Source organism: Bombus vancouverensis, chromosome 4 (genome assembly GCF_051014615.1).
Source record: "Bombus vancouverensis nearcticus chromosome 4, iyBomVanc1_principal, whole genome shotgun sequence".
Classification (NCBI taxonomy): Eukaryota; Metazoa; Arthropoda; class Insecta; order Hymenoptera; family Apidae; genus Bombus; species Bombus vancouverensis.
The window spans coordinates 19,705,182-19,725,520 of NC_134914.1; the positions used below are offsets into that span (position 1 = coordinate 19,705,182).

At 42.5% G+C, this 20,339-nt stretch overlaps 1 protein-coding gene across 2 annotated transcripts in view; it reads right to left on the minus strand.

The window, feature by feature from the left end:
• Window positions 1-12,421: 12,421 nt before the first annotated feature.
• The window catches only part of LOC117157569 (limbic system-associated membrane protein), a 238,373-nt gene continuing 230,455 nt past the window's right edge, over window positions 12,422-20,339 (minus strand). The window contains exons 7-8 of one of the 2 annotated variants that reach the window (XM_033335694.2): window positions 17,783-17,925; window positions 12,422-15,412 (exon numbers count right to left, since the gene is read on the minus strand). In XM_033335694.2, the coding sequence (XP_033191585.1) occupies window positions 15,303-15,412; window positions 17,783-17,925 (253 nt within the window). In that variant the 3' untranslated portion in view covers window positions 12,422-15,302. Of the gene's footprint in view, window positions 15,416-17,782; window positions 17,926-20,339 lie in introns of both variants that reach the window. The other variant, XM_033335689.2, reaches the window with a different exon arrangement.

Below are 20,339 nucleotides of genomic sequence, written 5' to 3' on the forward strand. Positions count from 1 at the left end.
TGTTCCATGGCGTACGAAGGAATGCCTCGGACGTTGAGAAATGAGAAACGTGGTCAGTCCGAAGACAAAATCACCGACGATGCTATTTGCCGGCGTTGCCGATGGAATGACGCGACGGACGACGGACGATGAACGGCGAACGGCGGACGGCGGACGGCGGACCAACTCATGGTTTAAACATCGGTCCGGGCTTAATACGAACGAAAGCATAAAAGACTGTTGCCGGGGAAACGAGATCTAACGGAGGAACTTTTGGTGAACGAAGAACCGGAGAGGCGAAGGAAACAGCTGCTTTAAAGAAAGGGTCGAGAAGAAAAAGGAAACAGAAGAGGGAGAAGGAGGAAAAGCGAGTTTCGTCGTTGGCTGATGAGCTCGTCGCTTGATTGGTCCGGTTGTCGAAGAGACGATGTCGAATCACGCGGAAGACGAAAGCCGAAGAGCGATCTGTTTGAAGTTCGAAACGTTAAACGCGTCGTATTCTTCGACTCTGTAGCAGGCCACCAGTTCGCGACGAATCGATGCTTCGAACCATCTATTTTTCTCGCTATCCGAATCTTTCGAGAAATTTCCCGGACAAACGACGAATTTAGCGATAACGCGATATAATTTGATATTTTTTTACGTCATCTTCTTCCGATAAACGAATCTATGAATGGAACGTTCATCGCGTACCTACGATATACACGTACATCGTACGGTAATCAAACGTACGAGTTGAAAAAAGCAAAGTTGGCGAGTTTGACACGTTTAAACTCTTGAAAGCACGGTCCACTCGTAAGCCCGTTTTCTTTCGCGATATAAAAACGTATGACGCTAGCTTTTCAACGTCACGATTCCTAGATAGCCAATTATCATCACTGGTAAAAATAGATGATGCGTAAAACTGCGACAAGTAGAATTTTATCACGGAATCCAAAAGGTGTTTCGTAGGTTTCTACGGTAGGAGTTGGAAACGGTATAAGAAACTCGACCGAACGGATCATTTAACTTTGTTTCTTCCATTATTCATCGCGACGCGTCGTCCGCGAGATCTCACAATATACTAAACGCCCGTGGTTGCCTTCTCCTGGGTGGAGAATCTCCACTGAATAACATGGAAGCAAATAAAACAGTTCCTCTCTTGGCTTTCATCTCTGAAATTTTATTTAGGGCACGTACTTTTGTAACGCGGACCAAAAACAGGAGACGAAGCGAGAGAGAAACGAAGAAACTGATCGTTCGATTACTAGCGCGTAATTTCATTACGTGCTATTCTATCGGTCCATTTTTCTTCCTAAGTATCGGGACAGCTGTCGTTATCGTTATCAGTCAAATTTTACGAGTCGTACGAACGCGATAGATCGTAACGCGTCTCGTTTCGCCGCTAATACGATTTTTCAATGTTTTCTATAACTCGCGTAATACGTATATACGTCTATTCGGCGGCATGATCGAATTAAACAGCTGCGCACATAAAGATACATAAAGATCTTCTGTTTCTTTAATAAAATCACTCGTCACGTATTCTCGTATTCCTGATTCGCATGCGAAAGATGTCAGTGGATTCGCGAGGGAGCGTGGATCAGCCAACAGGAATGTAATCCAAATCCGTGTGTTCTTTTGTTGACGTAGCGGCTTGCGCGGCTAAATCTTCGAATATACCGCGCTTGGTGTCGCAAAGCTTTAGCTTCGTCGATAACGGCCTCCTCGATAAAATATTTCTACTCGTTCGATCTCTCGTAAAACGTTATTCGTCTGTTGTTAACGTTGGTCACGTTTGTTCTTCACTTAGCAATTCCACTTCGATATCGATATTTGATAAACGTTCACCATCCAAATTTCGTATAATTCGCTTCGAGTTTCGTCTAGTCGGGCAGATTTTTCTTTTCGGACGGAGAGATTTTTTAACGCGGCTGATCGTAACAGGATTAACAAAGAAACGCAACGTTCTACATACGTGCGTCAACTTGCTGAAACTTGGTAGACTCGTAAAATTTAGGTGGAAAACGAATATCAAACGAATCCTTGGAATTCTGTTTCGTAGAAACACAATTTCACATTGTCAAAAGAGAAAGAAAGAGAAAGAAAAAACAGAATTCGATAACGCGAATTCGATAACGAACGATCGAGGGAAATCGCGAACGGTTTCTTAATGAGTCGATTAATCGACCTATCAAAGTATCTTTCTACATAGGTCTCGACAAATTTTAAGCAAAATTTTAACGTTGCTTCACATACCGATGGTGTGACAATTATGCGACATAATCGACGCCTATTTGCCACGATCACGGTATCGATAATTACCCGTTAACAGAGTTTTTCGACCAACGGCGTCGTATTTCGCGATTCAACGTTCATCGCAATTACGGCGTAACGATCGACCGCGTTCATTTCCGTTCCGTGCTAACTCAGCTATCACGGAAACAGAAGTTTCGTCGGACGTACAACTTTCGCCACAGTTTCGTTTTTCTTTCTAATTTCTTTTCTCGTCGCCGTACCTCGAAATCGCCACAAATTTCAGCTTCTACGCGACTCGAACGAGAGACAAACTTTTATACGACGTATCGTAGGTGTCGTAGAGATGCACAGACGAAGATCGTCAGAGTGTGCGAGGGTAATTCGGGTCAGAAATTTGAGTCGGGATAATTAATTTGTTCCGTAATTCGTCAAAAGCCGAATACATCCGCGTTCGCTAACCAACCATCCTATCGAACTAAACGATAAAAAGCGTCGATTCGGCGTTCACTCCGACGACGAACGAAAATGTTTTTCCCGAAGGGATTCTAACGATGGTATCTTCCCGATCCTTCAGTCTCCAGGCATGATTTTCAAACTTGTTTCATATTTTACTCTTACGTATACTCGCGACGTTCGCGTCTCGTTACGGTGTTAAAGGAATTTCAAACAGTTTTGCACAACGCGTGTAATATATCCATGACAAAAATTCTGCGTGCGTTCGCGAATACCTTGTTCCTTATCCGGATGATCCAACGTTCGTTCGCGATATCTCGTTCCGTTGGTATCACGACGGTTTACACGAAACGTTGTTGTTTATACGCACGATCGAGAACTAGATTTATCGTTGTTGAATCGAAGAAAGTCTCGCGATTTGCTAGCATCGGCCATACCCCGAAAACGTTTCCTCGTTTCGACACGACTTGGTCCAATTTAACTTTGTCCGCGTGTTCGAACGTATCGGCTGAATGTTCCGTTTGTTTCGTTCGACCGCCAAGTCGCCAGTCGTGAGTCGAGTATCTTACGTCGGACCATCGTGTCGCAACACGGAAATTAGACCGTTCCTTCGGTCGATTTTGCGTTCGATTCCACGTCTTGTTTCCTCCATAAACGATACCGACGCCGTTACAAGATTCCAGTTTCGGTATGTAAATCTTCGACGAACCACTCTATAGTTGACCGTTGAAACTATAGCGCTTCGATAAATTACGAGCATCTTCGATTCCTCAGTGATGCGGTCGTCGTGTCGCGAATTCAAATCTTCCAGAATAGCATCGACGTACGTATATTCGATATTTGCTCCGTCTTTAATTTCTTAATTTCTTTTTCTTAATTTCGATTAATTTCTTTCGCTTCTGCCCTATCTTTGTCGTTATCCGGCGTCAATAAAATTGTAGTTTCGTAGTTTCTCATCGTCTTTCTCTTGCAAATGCGCGAATATTCTGTAACTTGGGTAGAGGATCCAGATAAATCGAGAGCAAATGGCGTTAAATAAAAGTTAACTTTTGCCGATACGCCGAAATTCGTGCCGACTTTCGCAATTTTGGCCAATTCGCGTCAACTCGTTGCAACTTTTTCTCACCTTCAGCTCGCGATCAACGATCTTCCACGAAAGTATACTTTACGCAGTTTTTCCTCGCGTTTCTCGTTTGTAGCGAAATCGAAATAAAATTTAACTTTTGTCAGCAATTTTTTAAATCGATAATTCTTTTTCTAACCAATACGATACATATAAAGCTGTAATTCAAAGGAGAAAAATAAAACGCGGATGTTTACTCTTCGAGCAGCATTATCCAGGCTATATTAATAGAACGTCGAATTCTACGGAATATTAACGAGATCATTTGCAAACCAGAGTCAAGCGAGTCACAACGAGAGCTGCAAAAGCCGTTTAAATAATACATAAACTCTAAAATATTCTGTTTCTTCGATCGCTTCACCGTCGCAATTACGAAACGATGATTCTGCTAGTTTCCACAATGAAGACCTTTATTTCTTCCTACCGATGTTTACGAGCTACTCGCGATCCACGCGATTACGATTTCCTCGAAAGCGCTATTGAAACTCGGACGTATTTTTTAATCGTTCGATCGCTCTGTCACCATCGAGCCAATAACTGGCAACTTTGATAAAGTCGTACGTATAAAAGTATGTATAAAATCGCGCGTAAAAACGTGTCAAATATGTTTAAACTCGACGATCTATTGGAATATCTTAGACGCGATGATAGATACGATATATTTTTCGCGTCGAATAATTTTTGTCGTCGGTGGAATTTTATCCGAGAGAAAAAGAAAAAAGAAAAAAAGAAAAAGACGAGGAAAACAGTGTGGTATTTACAATCTGAATCGTAAAGTCATCCATTACGTAGAAGCTGCGCTTCCATAAAAATTTCTTCAGCGAATATAGAGTCCTATTTGACAAATTGCTCCACGTTCGTACGGTTTGATCGTTTAAATTGGAAATATAGAAGCAACTCGTACGTTGCCGAAATTTAGATTTATCACGAGGCGATGATTGGATGGCTAGCGCAAATTTTCTGCAACCGATTTTCGTGTGAATTTTTCTCGTTGACTCGTCGTAATTCAACACCTCGTACACCCGCTCCTCGAAACAGTCGCGATTCCGGAATCTGGCGTGCAACGTAACACGCCGCGGTAAATAATGATCGCGACACGACAACTCGGCTTCCCCGTTATTATTTACGGCCGCCTGGCCTCCCGATATATCCACGGTAATTAATAATCGGACAATAAACGAACCGCGATAGTTACCACCCCAGCCGGAAAAGCAACAGCCTCCTCTATATCAGCTTTTCAATAATTCTATTTTTTTCTGTTACTTAATTTCTTCCTTTTTTCTCTTTTTTCGTTAATTATTTCCTATTCTCTCTTGGCTTCTGCGAGAACAATTTATCGCCGCCTACTTTTGTTTATTCGTTTACCGTTAGTTTATATTATTCTTTTCTCTTCGACCTTTTCACGGTAATTGACCGCCTCGTTATCGTTTTTCATCGGAAAGCAAAAATAACTGTTATTTCCACGATATTTATGAAAAAGGTCACCGAGACAAAGAAAATTTTTTTTATCACTCTTGGCCATCGTCGATCTTTATCGATAACATCGTAACAGAGGTAATAGAGGAAACGCAGAGCGTAACCGATCTAAATTAAAACGAAGCACCTGAAAAATAAGCGAACGAGCCGAAACTATCGTTATCGGTCATGGACGATTAGACGATACCGCTTGAAAACTAACATATTTTCGACCCGTCGCTAATACGTCGTCGATTTTTTTGCGTTCTTACGTAAAAGCGTTGTTAATATTTGGCGAAAGTAGTCGGTGGCACGCGTTGGATTTTACGCGAGTGCGATAAGTCGTAAAACGAGATCTTCTTATCCCTCTTTCTATTCACTTGCTTTTCACCCTTTCGCCATATACGTACGTATGTATTTAGCGACTGTGCCTATCGCATCGACATTTGCCTGCGCGACGTTATATCACGCATGGTGGGATCGTCGGGCCGTTTATCCGGGCCGGGCACACCGACCAGGACAGGCTGGAAATATTGCGTCGAATATCGGGTCGCCGTTTATCACTTACCATTCCGATTCGAACCTTGTAAATCCTTTTTTTAGCGTACGTTGATGCGAATCGATCGGTCGTCCATGCGTATTTGCGCGCAATCGATCGCCGCGTCGCATCGTCCCGATTAATTAACGAGCCTCTCTGTTCAAATCGATACGCGATGTCCACGCGTATACGATTCCTTTCGTTCTTTACCGGATGGTGGATAACTTTATTTGAGGAGCGGCGCAGCGTGTCGCGTCGTGTCGTGTCGCGTCGTGTCGTGTCGTGTCGTCGTCGACGTCGAGTCGCTTGGCTGAATGCGATCTCCGTTTCTTCTTATTGCGCGGTACGTGATACGCGTCCGTTATTACGTCGACGCGTTCGCGAAACGCGAGTTAAGCAAACTTAGAAATAACGCAATATTTCATACGCGTCGCACGTACGACGCAACCGGTCTGCGTTCTCTCGCTACGTTTCAGCACCGACTTTTCCACGATCGCGCACACGCGTCACTCGAGCCCGAGATAATGCGAAAACGATGAAAATTCGACCACGAGCGCTTCATCGATACTCGCGCGGTTACACGATTAAGATCGTATCGTGGTTACTAATGGGTTAAATTTGCATCAGCGACTTTTATCGTTGCGATTATTCTCGTAGAACGACGCGAGACGCAAACATCTTCCCTTCTTCGTTAAAGCGTGTAAAGAGAAGAGCCACGATCTTTTCGGTCTTTACGACCGGTCTTTTCACCGGGCACAGTGAAAAACCTGTCGATACAAGCGATCGATACAATTTCGAAATTGGTGGCAAGACGGCGAACGCGAACGTCATGGAAATTCGGCGGTTTCTCGCGATCGATCTTACGATCTCACGATAGTTTCGAAACACACAGTTTTCTACGACGAGTATAGCTTTTACGGTTCGATCGCGCGGCGATACGACGAAATAAAACTTAAAACGACGAAATAAAAGTAATAATCGCAATTCTGAATTTTGGAAACAGCTACAATGTATCTCTACATAAGTACCGCTGATCGATAATTAATTGGTATGGCTCGACCGTCGAATCAACGATCCTTTGGTCTTTGTCTCTCGATCGATGTATCGGTCGACTCTTATCTACCAGTACATTTACTTTTGTCCTCGATTAGCGACTTTTGTCCAGTTTAGCGGATCTCAAGGATGAAAAGTCACGAGTTGAACGAAATTGCGGCATTTTTAAACGCCAACCTCGCTATCTTGCTCAGCGCAGTTCGTACGAGGGTGGTCCAGCGACGATATAACGTTGGCCATTTTACGCGCGGACTACATTCACGCGAACTTTTCGCGTATTTGCCTCGCATGCACCCGGACAGCTTTCTAACAGACGCTGGGAACGATCCTCTTTCGCCGGAAACGGGGACAAATTGTTCCAGTTCTCCGTTTTCCGGGTTTTCTTGCACCGTCCTTTACAATAGAGAAACGATCGGGTTACGGGTCGCCTGTGACGCGATGATAAAGGCGGGGGTTGGCTTTTTTAGATGCATTCCCGGTCACGGTTGAAAAGCTAATCCGTGGTCTTTTTCCTCCGACTTCTAGATGGAGTTCGTCCACGACGAATGGCCCTGTCTTTCTATATCTTTCGTCCCATATGGTTTTCAATCGAGTCGTGGTCCGTTCTCGACGGAAATATTTCAAACGCAGATTTTGGACGTTTAGCTCGATATTTCGACAAACGTCGATTCTAACATATGTTAGATTTCCTAATAAACGTTGTTTCGGTTTTATATGGTTCGCGTTTAAAGGTAAAGGTTCGCAAAAGCCTGTTTCTATGCGAGTCTTCTAGCGGCTAAAATAGGTCAACTCCATTTTTCGTCAATTTCTCATCCTGCGTAATCCTGCGTAATTGTTGCACGATCGATGTTCAATTTTCCAAGAAACAACTACGTACGTAGGTATTCAGGGTGACTCTCGAAGCCGAAATGAGACGAAAATATCCCTGCGCGCGAACGAAAGGAAGCGGGCGGTCTTCAGGCGTCCCCAGAAGTAAAAGTCGAGGGAATTTAAATCCGAGGACCGAGCAGGCCGAAGCACAGATCCTCTCCGACCGATCTCATTTCGGCTTTAAGACTCGTCCCTTAAATTTCCCGATACCCGTGGCAAAACGCACGCCGTATACTCTTTACGGCATTCGTCTTGAACGAAATACAAACATCGCGATATTTTCTAGCAACTACGTTGCGATTCAAGGACATTCTCCGTCTTATCGTCGAAAGACACGGAAAGGTTGATCTCTCGAGGAGCCCTAATCGTTAGACGTAAAATCTCTCGGAACGAGGTCTCGATCGTTTTATCCGGGAAAAATAAAAATCGCGTAATAAAAACACTTCTTGGTTTATAGCCGATGTTACGCTCCAGTTTCGCCATTCGAGGACATCGTCACGTCCGGAGAGAAAATTTTCGATAACAATTTCATCGCGTTAAATCTAGGTAGACCGCGCGCAATAAGGACGTGCGTCGCAGACCAAGCGACGCTACATTTTCTTCCCGTTCTTTCTGCTCGCTCGACGATGTATTTTTATTGCCGACAACGAACTTGGCTTATTAGATTACACGGGAAACCGGTTCCGTCGTCATTCTCGCGATAAAACCGCGAGTTCGCTCGAGTTATCTTCGCACGATCCGTTCGAAACTTTCCTCTTAAAACATTCAAACAGCTTCTCGCGCTTCGTAAGCTGTCGTTCGGTTCGCCAATTTCCCTTTTACTCGCCTTTAATTTTTATTCCGCCCCGTGGAGATCGAGGTGGGTGGAAGAAAATGAAAAGTAGAGTCGGATGATGGAAACAGAGAGAGAGAGCGAGAGAGAGAGAGAGAGAGAGAGGGAAAGAGAGACAAAGAAAAGGGTAAGGATCGAGGAACGTGATTCATGAAGGTAAAAAGGAGGATAGAGATAAGGGGCAAGGTGTGTGCTTGCCGGAAGCGGCGGCATACGAAGAGAAATATTCTGTCTCGCATCTTGAAACGCGTATCCTCCTCCGACATTTTTAAATGTGAACAAACGAGAATTTCATCCGGTAACGCGTCCTCCTTCGTTTCCGTCACGATTCGCCGCCTTCCCTTTTCTGTTGCAACTGTGATACGAAAAATTGGAGCGTTTATTACTAGCTGTAACAGTTAATAGTAAAAGGATCGGTATCTTTTTTTTATACCGTACGATTTATTTGCGTGCCTTGCAAATGCCTGTAGAAAATGTTTCGATAATTTCTCGTTGAAGCTTGGAGTCACGAACGAAACGCCGCGTTTTCTAACGATACAGGATATCTTGCCTTCACGGATGCGGAATGCTTCGAACAGAGGCTTACAGAAAATTCCAAAAAGATCGCTACAGGGCACTTACGAGAACCGCTGCGACGCGATATCCTACGGATAGCTCGGAGAATATTAGTATCTCGATTTCACACGCGCGAGTATCTTTTCCAAACGTATCAAGAGTAGTATCGAATAGCTGAATCGCAAATTTTATTTACAAATGTATTACGATACAGAATTTCGTACAGAAGGATAGATTTGATTCAACCGAAGCAACGCCACGGATGTCGTCTCTTAGGATACGTTGTTCGTCCGGAAAGCATCTTTAACTTCAGAGAGCACACGCGCATCCATCAAAACGAAAGAGAAGATAATAACGAAAGAAGCAAGTTACAACTCCCTAGGTAAATCGTAGCGCCTTTATCGGTTCCTTGACAATTGCTAGCTTCTATAAATTGTATCTCGTTCGACTGCCTTTTCAATTTTACCAGTCCTGACCTGTTTAAAATTTTATCCACGAGGGAACGTCGATCCGATCCAGTTATATCGCTCGTGAAGATAAAGCCCGGATAAAGGTAAGAAACGTATCTGTTGAAAGTGCAACGCGATACAACCAGTAACGTAACCCCGCGATTCTCCTTTCGTTCGTTGCCTAACCAATGAGATACTTTCTCGGACAACTTTCCTCCTTCTTGCCGTCGTTTTATGTACCCTAGAACGTACTCTGCGATCGAGATGCGGTTCTACGATGAAATCTTCCAAACATCGTTCGAACGTTGGAGAAAAATTGGAACGAACGTACCCCGGCTTGCTGCATTCGACCCTGGATAAAATCGATCGTATCGCTGTTATAACTTGGATTTCTTACCACAGATTTATTAACGTTAGAAGTATCAGAGTGATTTTTCATAATAATCCTATAGATTTACGACGGTGCTTTTTTGCGATTTTCAATGATTCTTTCTGAAATATATAACGTATATAAAGTATCTGATAAAAGATAACTTTAGCGATATACAACGGTATACATGTATGTATGTATGTATATATATATTTGTACACGTAGGTATTACAGCGGTATCATATCGATATTGACACAGGAAAGTATTAGGTTGTCCGAAATGTTTCTTTCGTTTTATAAGGAAATAATAGACGCACAATGTTTTTTGTTTTATATCAGTTTATCGAATTATGCACGAATGTAATAACAGAAATAGAACGAAATGGATCACGCCTGGATTCGATAAAATAATATAAAACAGAAATTCTTGTTCATCTATTATCGCCTAGTGAAACGAAAGGAACTTTTCGCGCAAGCTAATATTCTCCTCGCAAAGATCGTTATGTTAAACAGATTGATATATTTTATTCAATTTGAAGAAACGCCGTCGAAAGTTAAAAGCTGGAAATTCTACCATGTGCCATTTTTTTCTTACGTTCTAACCCGAGAACAAATTGAATCGACTTGCGTTATTAATTACGAATGTATTTCATCGAACTTACCTCGGATAAAGGATTTAAGAAGCTGACCTACATCGAGCGAGCTTCCACGTGGAATTGCTTTAAGAGGCTGTCTAATCAGGCTTCCTGTCTGTTCATGCAGTGGCTCACAATCGATTTTACGGTGCACAAAACTCGACGAACGGCAGAGCTGATCGACGGGCACGCGATCGCTCGAAAACTACTCGCAGTTTGATCTTAGTTCGCCCGTACTTGTTCGCCAACTGAAATCGTTTAAACGTCGATTGGCTAAAGTCGCTCTATTTCGAACAACGACACATCGATGTGCTAATGGTAACGCTTCGAGGAGAAAACTTGTTCGTTTATGTTAAACACGCAGCGCTACGGAATACAGCGAGATCCTCTGAATTCCAAACGTTCGATCAAATCAAAGATATTCTTCGTCTTAATTCGTTTTCAAAGCGGGTGTCGCATACGCGTGACCGTGGCTGTCGGCGATTACAATAATTAAAACGAAAAAATTAGTCGCAAAATAAAATAGATGGTCGTGGGACGTTCGGAAAAGATATAGACGTGCCGAAACGTTTCGAAAATATACATTTAAAAGGAAATGTAATAGAATCAGCGGAAAATACGAGAAACTTTTACGAGAAATTTTTAAAATTTGAAATTGGTACTCGCGTATACGAGTGATGCGAATCTTTGCGTCAGATATTTTATCGCGTTATCTATTCTAGAATATACACGCGTATGTACGCGCCAGCGTCTTATTTGTCTCGTTCCCCAAAATCGGACAAAAACGAAGGAAAATGGGAGTTTCTATAAATCTCTACTCGAGGTAACGCTATTTGTATGTAAATTTATTTATTACTCTTGCCAATTATAGTTCGATCTTGCAAAATTATAGTATTTTCTCTTTTTACATTTTCGAATTTCCTCTGTCCGCAATTGCATAGCGCAACACGGTCCGTCGTAAAAGTGTTCGAACTTGCAAAATTTTTCGCCTCGGAATTCTAGTTCTCCGAGTTAAGACAAAAGTAGCAATTTTCTCGCGTCAGCCGTTTCGCGACGTTAATTATCTCGCCACATAGCGCTCGCACGTATCGAGGAAAAAAGAAGGTGGATCGTCAGGGAGGAATCCAGCTTGAAAGCATTTCTCGGCCAGTGACGGATAAATAGAGTTGCTGTCGAATCAACTAGGATCGATGGAACGACGTCCAATCTGTCGACCCATTGCATTCACCCCTTGCAGAGTCACGGACCGATATACGTGTAGCAGGCGAGTGGAGTGCCGCGTGTAGGTAGTTTGCGCGGGGCTGCTGTCCTTTTGAAACTTCAATCTCCAGTTACTTGGATCTGGCGCTGGAACCAGTTCGTCGTGCGGGCCAGTTTGTCCAGGCAACAAAAGCGGACGTTTCCTATGGGAAAGGGGTAATTTTGTCTTTGGAGCAACTTTAGGACCGTGTATTTCCGCCACTTACCAGAGCGGTTTCTACGGACTGATTCCGAGAATCGCGCAAACGAAATGGCAGTGAGAAACGTTTTTCATCCGATTCGAGGATGATAGTTGTTTCGCGATTTCGTCGAATCTAAGAAATACGTATTTTCACGATAGAAAAACACGATTAGATCGAAAATACGTAGCAAGGAACGCGGCAAAGAACGTAGTAGGCTTATTTTCGCTTATTCGATTTCATATCGCTTACCTTTGATATCATCTTGAATCGAAATATTTCTATCAACAGCTGTACGCCTATTCTGTGTCTAGGAGAAAATGGCAGAAAATGTTATTCGGTGAAATCGTGGATGTTTAAAGGAGAAAGATTCTTCTTAAAGATCGGCGGGAACAAATGGTAGAAAGGAAAGGAACAAAGTCTTGTAAAACGCATATCGTATATTTCATAATTTCACCGTCGAAGAAAACTTTGGATTTTACGTCAAGTTCGAGTATTACTGTGCGATCTGTCCCGATACAGAAGTTCAATTGCGCGCCGTGAGCGCCGCTCGAGAGCCTCGTCCGTCGAGCGACAGATCAACGGATCAACGGAAAAAGAATGACTTTATCTAAAACGCGTAGCTGCCGCCGCTTTAAAACTTCGCTTCGTAACGCTAATTGATGAGCTTAGGATCAGGTTGGCAGTTAATCGCTTTTCTCGCATCCCATTGTGCCCATTGAGCCGCTCGAAAACGCTTTACGAGTGGTTTAATCCTTGATTCGTAACACGAATTTTCGCTAGTTTACGATCAAAGGATATCTCATATTTTTAATCAACGATATCGCGTTAAATATTCGAATTTATTTTCACGAACCACAGAATCGTATTACCGCGATCCTTTGATACGAAAATCGGTAAATTTGAAAAACGTGTGCTTTTACTTAGAGAAATAACGATGCCGACGAAATAATTTAATCTCTTAAGCATTTTCATTTGTACTAGGTATTTGTAGTTTTACGACTCGTCCACTTGTTCGTGCTTCTGCGTAATTTTACAACCAGTCGATATAGAAAACAACGAGACGTACACGTTGTTGCATAACATTCTCGTTAACTAAGAACGATGTAAATACAAATGTTCGTGACGCGCGTAGTCGATGTTACGAATTAAGTACACTGTATTCGTTCGAGTGGAGAGGATCGAGCATACGTCCGATATACGTATGCGGCGCTTTCTCACTTTTCTCGATTATCTCGTCGACGATCGAATCGATCGCGCGCTCCTCGATGACGCCTAGATACCATCGACTAGACGCGGTTCGCGATCGCTTCCGCTTTCTTTCACGCGATGCTTCGGCCTGGCTCTTTAGAAAACTAGATAATACTGATAATTCGAGCCTCGCTCGAGCGATCCGTACTCGGTACACACAGTCGACTTTTCCTCCCGTCGACGCATGATTACTCGAACAAAATGTATAAATAAGGAAACTCACTGTTACAGTCATCGAATAGTTTTTCTTATTAGATACGTCGTATTTCTTATCTTCGTTCGCAATCGATATCCGAATTCAACTGGAACTCGGCAAAGAAGGAAAAGCGCAATTACGATCGAACGAACGATCGTCGCTGAAACTTGTTAACGCGCGTTCGTTCGATCGCCGATACGAATATACGCGAGACGCTCGATCATCGTCGCATCATCACGCCATTTTCCGACGAACGCACGTCGACACAGATTCGGAATCAAAGACTCGCGGTGCATCGCCGTAAAACCAGCTTCCGAACACGGATCTCGGAAACGTTGGAACGCGACGAAGGAATGCAACGGCGCGAGGCGGCTTCCGAGCGTTATCCAACTTAAAGTAACCGGCGCGTAGTTCGCGCTTTCTTCGTCGACATGCGGATAAGTGGCCACGTATAAGAGTGCTCGATACTTGCGCGTTTACGCAAACTTGATCGAAGCTGCGCTGATTTTCGAATCGACGCAGTTGGGCACAGTCAGGCGACACGGTTTCGTACGAATTTTCCCGAGACAATCGGTTGCGACCGTAGGGAGGAAGGAACAACCTCCCGCCGGCAGCGGCTCTCTTTTGCCGCGCCGGAGATCAAAGCTGATTCTTTCGCCATCGGTAGATTCTGGTTGCCGAGACAATTTTAGATCGCTATCGACGATCCTTTGGAAATCTTTTGGTATTTTTCGCATTGGCTCGATGATAAAGGCGGTCCTACATAAAGTGGAAAAATAAGAGACATTTCTCCAGGAAATAAACGAAAAAGTATGGCTGCGAGTATGAGATGATCGATCCGATGAATCGAAACTTAACGCGTTCACCATCCGTGCTAAGAAATTTAAGGTAATAGAGACGCGACGCGAAAGCGAGGACATTTCTCTCTGGAATCGTAGACGGTGAACGTTTTAAGTTTATTACTGATCTACATCCGTTTCGATTAGTTTAGTAGTTCAGTCTATTCGAGTGCCGAATAACAAGATATGTCAACATTTTTATACGTATTAAACCCCTATGTACTATTTTTATTATATTTTGATTATGTATTCCACGATACAAAGATCTATCGTACACGATCGCTAAAATAAACGAAAACGTGCAATTACACGAGTTAACGTAGAACGCAAAAGATATGCACGTGTCGTCCTCACCTTGTTCCATCTTCGTTTACGTACGACGCAACTTTGCGGCCAAACTCTTCGCGCTTGATTTCGTTCTCGAAACTGAATATAAAGGCACATGACGTAGCTGACGCGCGAAAACAGGAAGACTACGAGTCAGCCGATCGAATTTCCAAATTGAATTTCCAAATCGAATCTCTAAGCCCGTTTTCTCTCTCACCTTCGATACGATCCGATCGATCTAGCAACCAGCGCTATCGACGAATTAATTCCTTCCTCCGAACCTCGGCGGGTTGCCTAATTCTTTCGACTACGATCCGAGAGTTCCGGCAATCGGAAGGACAAAGACGCGAGAGTCGGGCGCTTTACGAGCTCGAGTCGGCCATGGAGGACAAACGGTGAACCGGAAACTGGCGTGTAGCGACGCAGAAAGACAATGGCGGCGGATCGACGCTGCCAACCTTTCCCTTTCTCGCAGTAGCTTATTCTCTCGTCTACTCTCGTAACGTTTCGATCCACGTTTTACTTTCCCCGCCCTATGTCACCTCTTCTCGTTTCATCCATTTCTTTCGTCGCTCTTTTTTCCTTCGTTCGTCGTTTACGCGTCCACACGGCTAGCTCCATTCTTCAACGATAATATAAAAGTCCATATCGTTATTCGTGCAGCGCCGTGTCGATACGGCGACGAAGCGTCGTCGATCCTTCATCTGAACACCTGTTGTATCCGGCCCAGGAGAACGAACAGAAGCAGTAGCAACGACCCGCTACCGCCCACGCTTTTTGCGCATCCGTGATGGAGTTCGGCTAAGCTTTCTCCTGAAACATCGTTACGTACACTCAAACACTGTTAGCTTTCGACTATATTGGCTTAAGAAATTGATAAGGGTCGTACACGTTGGTACGACCGCGCGAAAATGTTAAGAAAGCGCTGTTGCCAGAGCAGGATAATATCGGATTAGAACAAAAATTGCCAGTGTTCTTCAAAAAATTCGAAAACAACCTTTACATATTTCTACGTAGATTTACTCGACGATGTATATGGCAAACGACGCAGAGACTATTTTTAATTAGCATCCCGTTGTTGCAAAACGTTACGAACTCTTGTTTCTACCTGACGTATTTTACATCGAACGAAGCAAAGATGTCACGAGGAAAGTAGCGAAATTTAGTTCTCAACAATTTCCAAATGAAAGATAGAGCGCGTTTTGCACGAAGAGCAACGAGGATAGATATTGTTGTTGTGGACGCATCCTGCGGGCATTGCGAGCATCGCTGTTGCGCCACGATGTAAGTTTCCTAACTTTGAAAGGCTACGGGCTACGAGTAAACTTTTACCTGGCGAAAGCACGCTTTGCATTTAGCATAACCCAGGAACGACCGAACGAGTGGCGCGTGTTCGTTTTCCCGCTCGATATAACCGTGAATTAGTCAGGTCTTGATGGAATTCGCTGTCGTGAATCCCGATATAACCGGCTTTTTTGTAAAAAGCAATAGCTACGAAATGGGGTAAACGACAGAGCTAAAAACCAATTAACACGGGCCTCTGTTATGCAACGCTGACTCATCGTTACGTTCTCTCTTTTTGAATTTCAATCGACGGTAAACAGGAAAGGGAATAAAGCACCACCAGAAAGGACAAAAGGGAATACAAATGTCAAAGGCTCTTCGACGTTGAAGAATTTTTTCCAAAAAACGTTGTTCCAGCGGATCAATTGCGATCTAAAGCCAAATTCCACAGCATAAATCAAACGTTCGTTTACTATCTCGATTTATATAATTTTCGTTTTTATGCTTTTCACGTGTTTTATTACTTTCTCGTTCGCGTTTTATTCGCGTTTTACTCGGTATTTAAAAATACCGTTTTCTATTTTCTTTTTTCTTTGCTTAAAGTTGCGAAAGTCGTTTAAATTTTTCAATAAGAAACGCATCTTACTTTCTGTATTTCGATCGTCTTATTTAGCGCAGAGGCTGAACCTTATGTTTAGGTAGCGAGAGTTTATCGGCGGTGATAAGTCGCGCATATCTTATCAGGAGTTTTGTGCGTCGCGCGCGAGTTTGTTGCGATTTAACGGCGGCGCGGCGTCGTGGAAGTTACGTTCCCTGATATTCTGTTCGCTTCTTTCGTCACGCACGCCTGTAATTAAGCGTAATATGCATAAATATCACACGATATTTAACGTCGGCCACGTGACTTTCATTTTGACAGCCTCATAAAGATCGTAGTGCAAGTTTTCGCGATCCTTCGGCATTACGTCGAAAACTTTCGGCGGGGTTCATCGAATACGAATCACCACGTTGTTAACTTTTTATAAATTTACGCTACATCTTCGTCGAACGCAATTACCTAATTCCTAAAAAATATTTTCAGAAAACTTTACGTAGACTTGTTGATTTTATTTTTTGAAATTCGAATAATCGTTGGAATATTCATGAATATCAAAAGGAATATAAATATTCCCTCTTTTTTCAAGAATTTCTGGCGCTGTGTTTCTCCTATTAATTCGGTACGATTAGGAAAATACATGAAAACAAAAAATAAATTGTAAAAATTCATGAAATACGCACATCAAACGTGGAAACCACTGCATCGATAAACAACACGAAACATTAGCGAACGAGAGTATTCAAATTCTTTTCCGCGGATTGGATTGGCCGCGGTTGATGAATATTGCATCGGCTGTAATTTACATGCACATTACGTTGAATTTTTTTACGACTGCAGATGATCGACGGAATACGTGATTTCAGGTAAATGAAATTCTTAACCCAACTATTGCGATACCGTGAACTTCATTGAAATACTAGGCGGAATAGCGTAATTCGAATCTGTTCGACTTTAATCTGTTCGAATTTAAAAGAGGAATTTAAAATAAATTTATTTAACTTAATTTAAAATATAGTTGTTAGAGCAAAAATTTTCTATTCTTTGGCACGATGTAAAAGTTCGTAGAAAATCGCTCGATGCTTAATTACGCGTTAGTTGCGAGAATGGCTTTCGAAACGAAGCGACTGTAACACGGACAAGAGTGAATATTACGCTTGTATCATTTCAAATACATGTAATTCCTTTTGCTGTAACGCGTATAGGAATGTGCAAGGGTTCTTAAATTACGTATCGAGTTAGGAACGTTGGAAAATTTTCAAGCGCCGGCTCTAAGACGGTAGAAAAACGTTTATGCTCACCGTTGAGCACGTGCACGTGAACAGTGGCAGGTTGATCGGGCATGGTGGTGAGATGGCACGTGTAGTTTCCGCTGTCAGCTGGTCCCACCCTCGCTATGCTGAGTGTCGAATTGGCCCCCTCTTCCATTAGGTCCGTTTTCACGCTGGAACATACGTACAGCGGTGTTGAAATTTCAATTTTTAACGGAACTTCCGGGCGGGACGGGCGTTTTATCAGCGGCCGGAAGCGTACGCGAAAAATGGCCAGTCCGATTTTTGAGAGATCGTTCTGCAGACTTTTATTCTACCCTTTATCATCCTCCTTGCCTTTTTGTTCTTTTATCACGCGTTTTTGTAACGCCAGGCTCTCGTTCGAACGACACTCGTGATAAAACAAATCTCACGTTCTCTTTATTTCTCCCTTAACCACTTGGTCTTTGCCCTTGGTCGTTCTTTTTTCAAAGAAAAACCTATGAAAAGTATTTTAGTATCGCAGTGGCTAAACATTTGCCTGGAGGTGAAAAGAGGTATGTATTTTCTTTTCGACTATTCGTATGATTAAAATGTGATACACCGTGTACGCGTATCCATACAATGGTTATTTACAATTTACATAGATCGGTGACGCGTGAAATCGATTACGAAATTATTGCGATTCTTGGTAATATCGCACGCGACGTATTTAAACTCGAATCGAATTAAAATTCCATATTGATATGCATTGGGAAAGTATAAATGCAATCAGCTTCTATTTGGAAAGCATTAGCATATGGAATTTTGAACATCGTGTAATATAGCATAGCTATAATGGAGTCAATTTTTCCTGCATCGTTGTAAATTGGAAAGAGAGATTGTCAGGGGAGAATGCCAACACGAAATTGATTTACATAGCGGATAAATTATCGAATAACTTTATTAACTTTATAATTTTTATTATTTATCTAAAAAAATAATTTCGTCGTTGGCTACCTTATTAACGAACAAAAAGCAAAGGGAAAAATGTGCCACTTTATTCGAATAATTTGTCAAAGCAAGTAGAACGTACACGAGCGATATTATTCCGTAATAGGATCTGTTTGGTCCGCTCGATCTATCTGGCAAGAAACGATGTTATTTCCTTGCGGACACGAACGCATCTACGTTGCGAAAGAACTCTTCACGATGATAAGGCGCTGTAACTTAATAAATCGCCAGCGTTCATCGTTTCGAGATTATGTACATGCTTACGAAAGAGAACGCGTAAAGTAATTTATTCTCTTTCATCTTACTTATACATCTTACGTTGCATCTTATTGATCGTAATTGGACAAAGGTACACGCAACTTGGCTCGTTCGGTTCGTCTTCGAAATGTACGTAGAAACGAACTTTTATCGTATTTTCATCGAACCATTTTACGATAAAGCACTGTGATCGTACACGAAAACGACGAATCTTAAGATTCGGCAATGAAATATTTGATTATCCGTAGGTTATAGTATGTGAGTCATAAAAGGTTTGATATTCTTTGGGAAGAAGAAGCTTCGAAAAGGACTCGAGTGTGCATCGGATGCTCGTTCGATTTCTTTTCATTACCATCGCTTTTTCCACGCCCCTTATCAATCTCTCGGCGAAGAAGCTAATAAAACTTTCAATTTCTTTCGAGTCTAGCAATCTCGTAGGCACGAGAGATACATTTTTCCGTGTTTTATCCAAACTTGAAGTCAAAATGACGAATCGTGTAGATATCGAGCTTTCAAAGTATGTTCACATTGTGTAATACAGACATCATCGAGGTCTAGAAATATCGGGCTATGTATGAATCGAATTCTCAAGGTACTCTATTCTATAGAAATCGAGGTCTCAAAGTACGTACGATACATTGTTACGTAGAAACCGTGTTTTTCATGTAGCGTAGTATCACGTAGCAGACGAGTTTCTAAAGCACTAGGTTATGCAAAAATCGAACCTTTGAAAGACCGCAAAGGTACGTAGAAATCGATTTCACGAACCAATCTATCGCATAAGACTCGAATTCTCGAAATATCGCATTATAAAATATATCACCGTATTATAAAACACAATGTTACGTGGAAATCGAATCCTTATGGTATTTTATCGCAGTAAGGTTTTCAGCAGAGAGCAGCGTACGAATAGCTTTTAAAAATAGTCATTCGTTTCCCACATTTGTGTTTCACGATCAGTAGATTTCTCGCAGTTACCTATTCGATTCGTTAGCGACTTTTGTCGCTGAGGCGTCGCTCGTTATGTAGCGAGGATCGACATACGCTTGTTTATTTATTATCTTGCGATATAACTTTCACGCGATTCCGCAGGATGTTTTAAATTTTACATTTATACGAATACAAAATTCCAACCGATTATTCGTCGTTTCTCCGACAATCTGACTTTCGATAATCGTCGTTTGTACGAGACCAGTAGGTGTCTTGATCTACGGATATTTGCGATGCACCTACCTTTCTAAATCAAACAAGATTTTTAACAAATAATATATACTCTTTATTCGACGCTTCGTTTAAATCAAACGATAAATACCGTAGCCTTTGTCTCGTTCTATTCTCCGCGAAATACGGAGCAGGG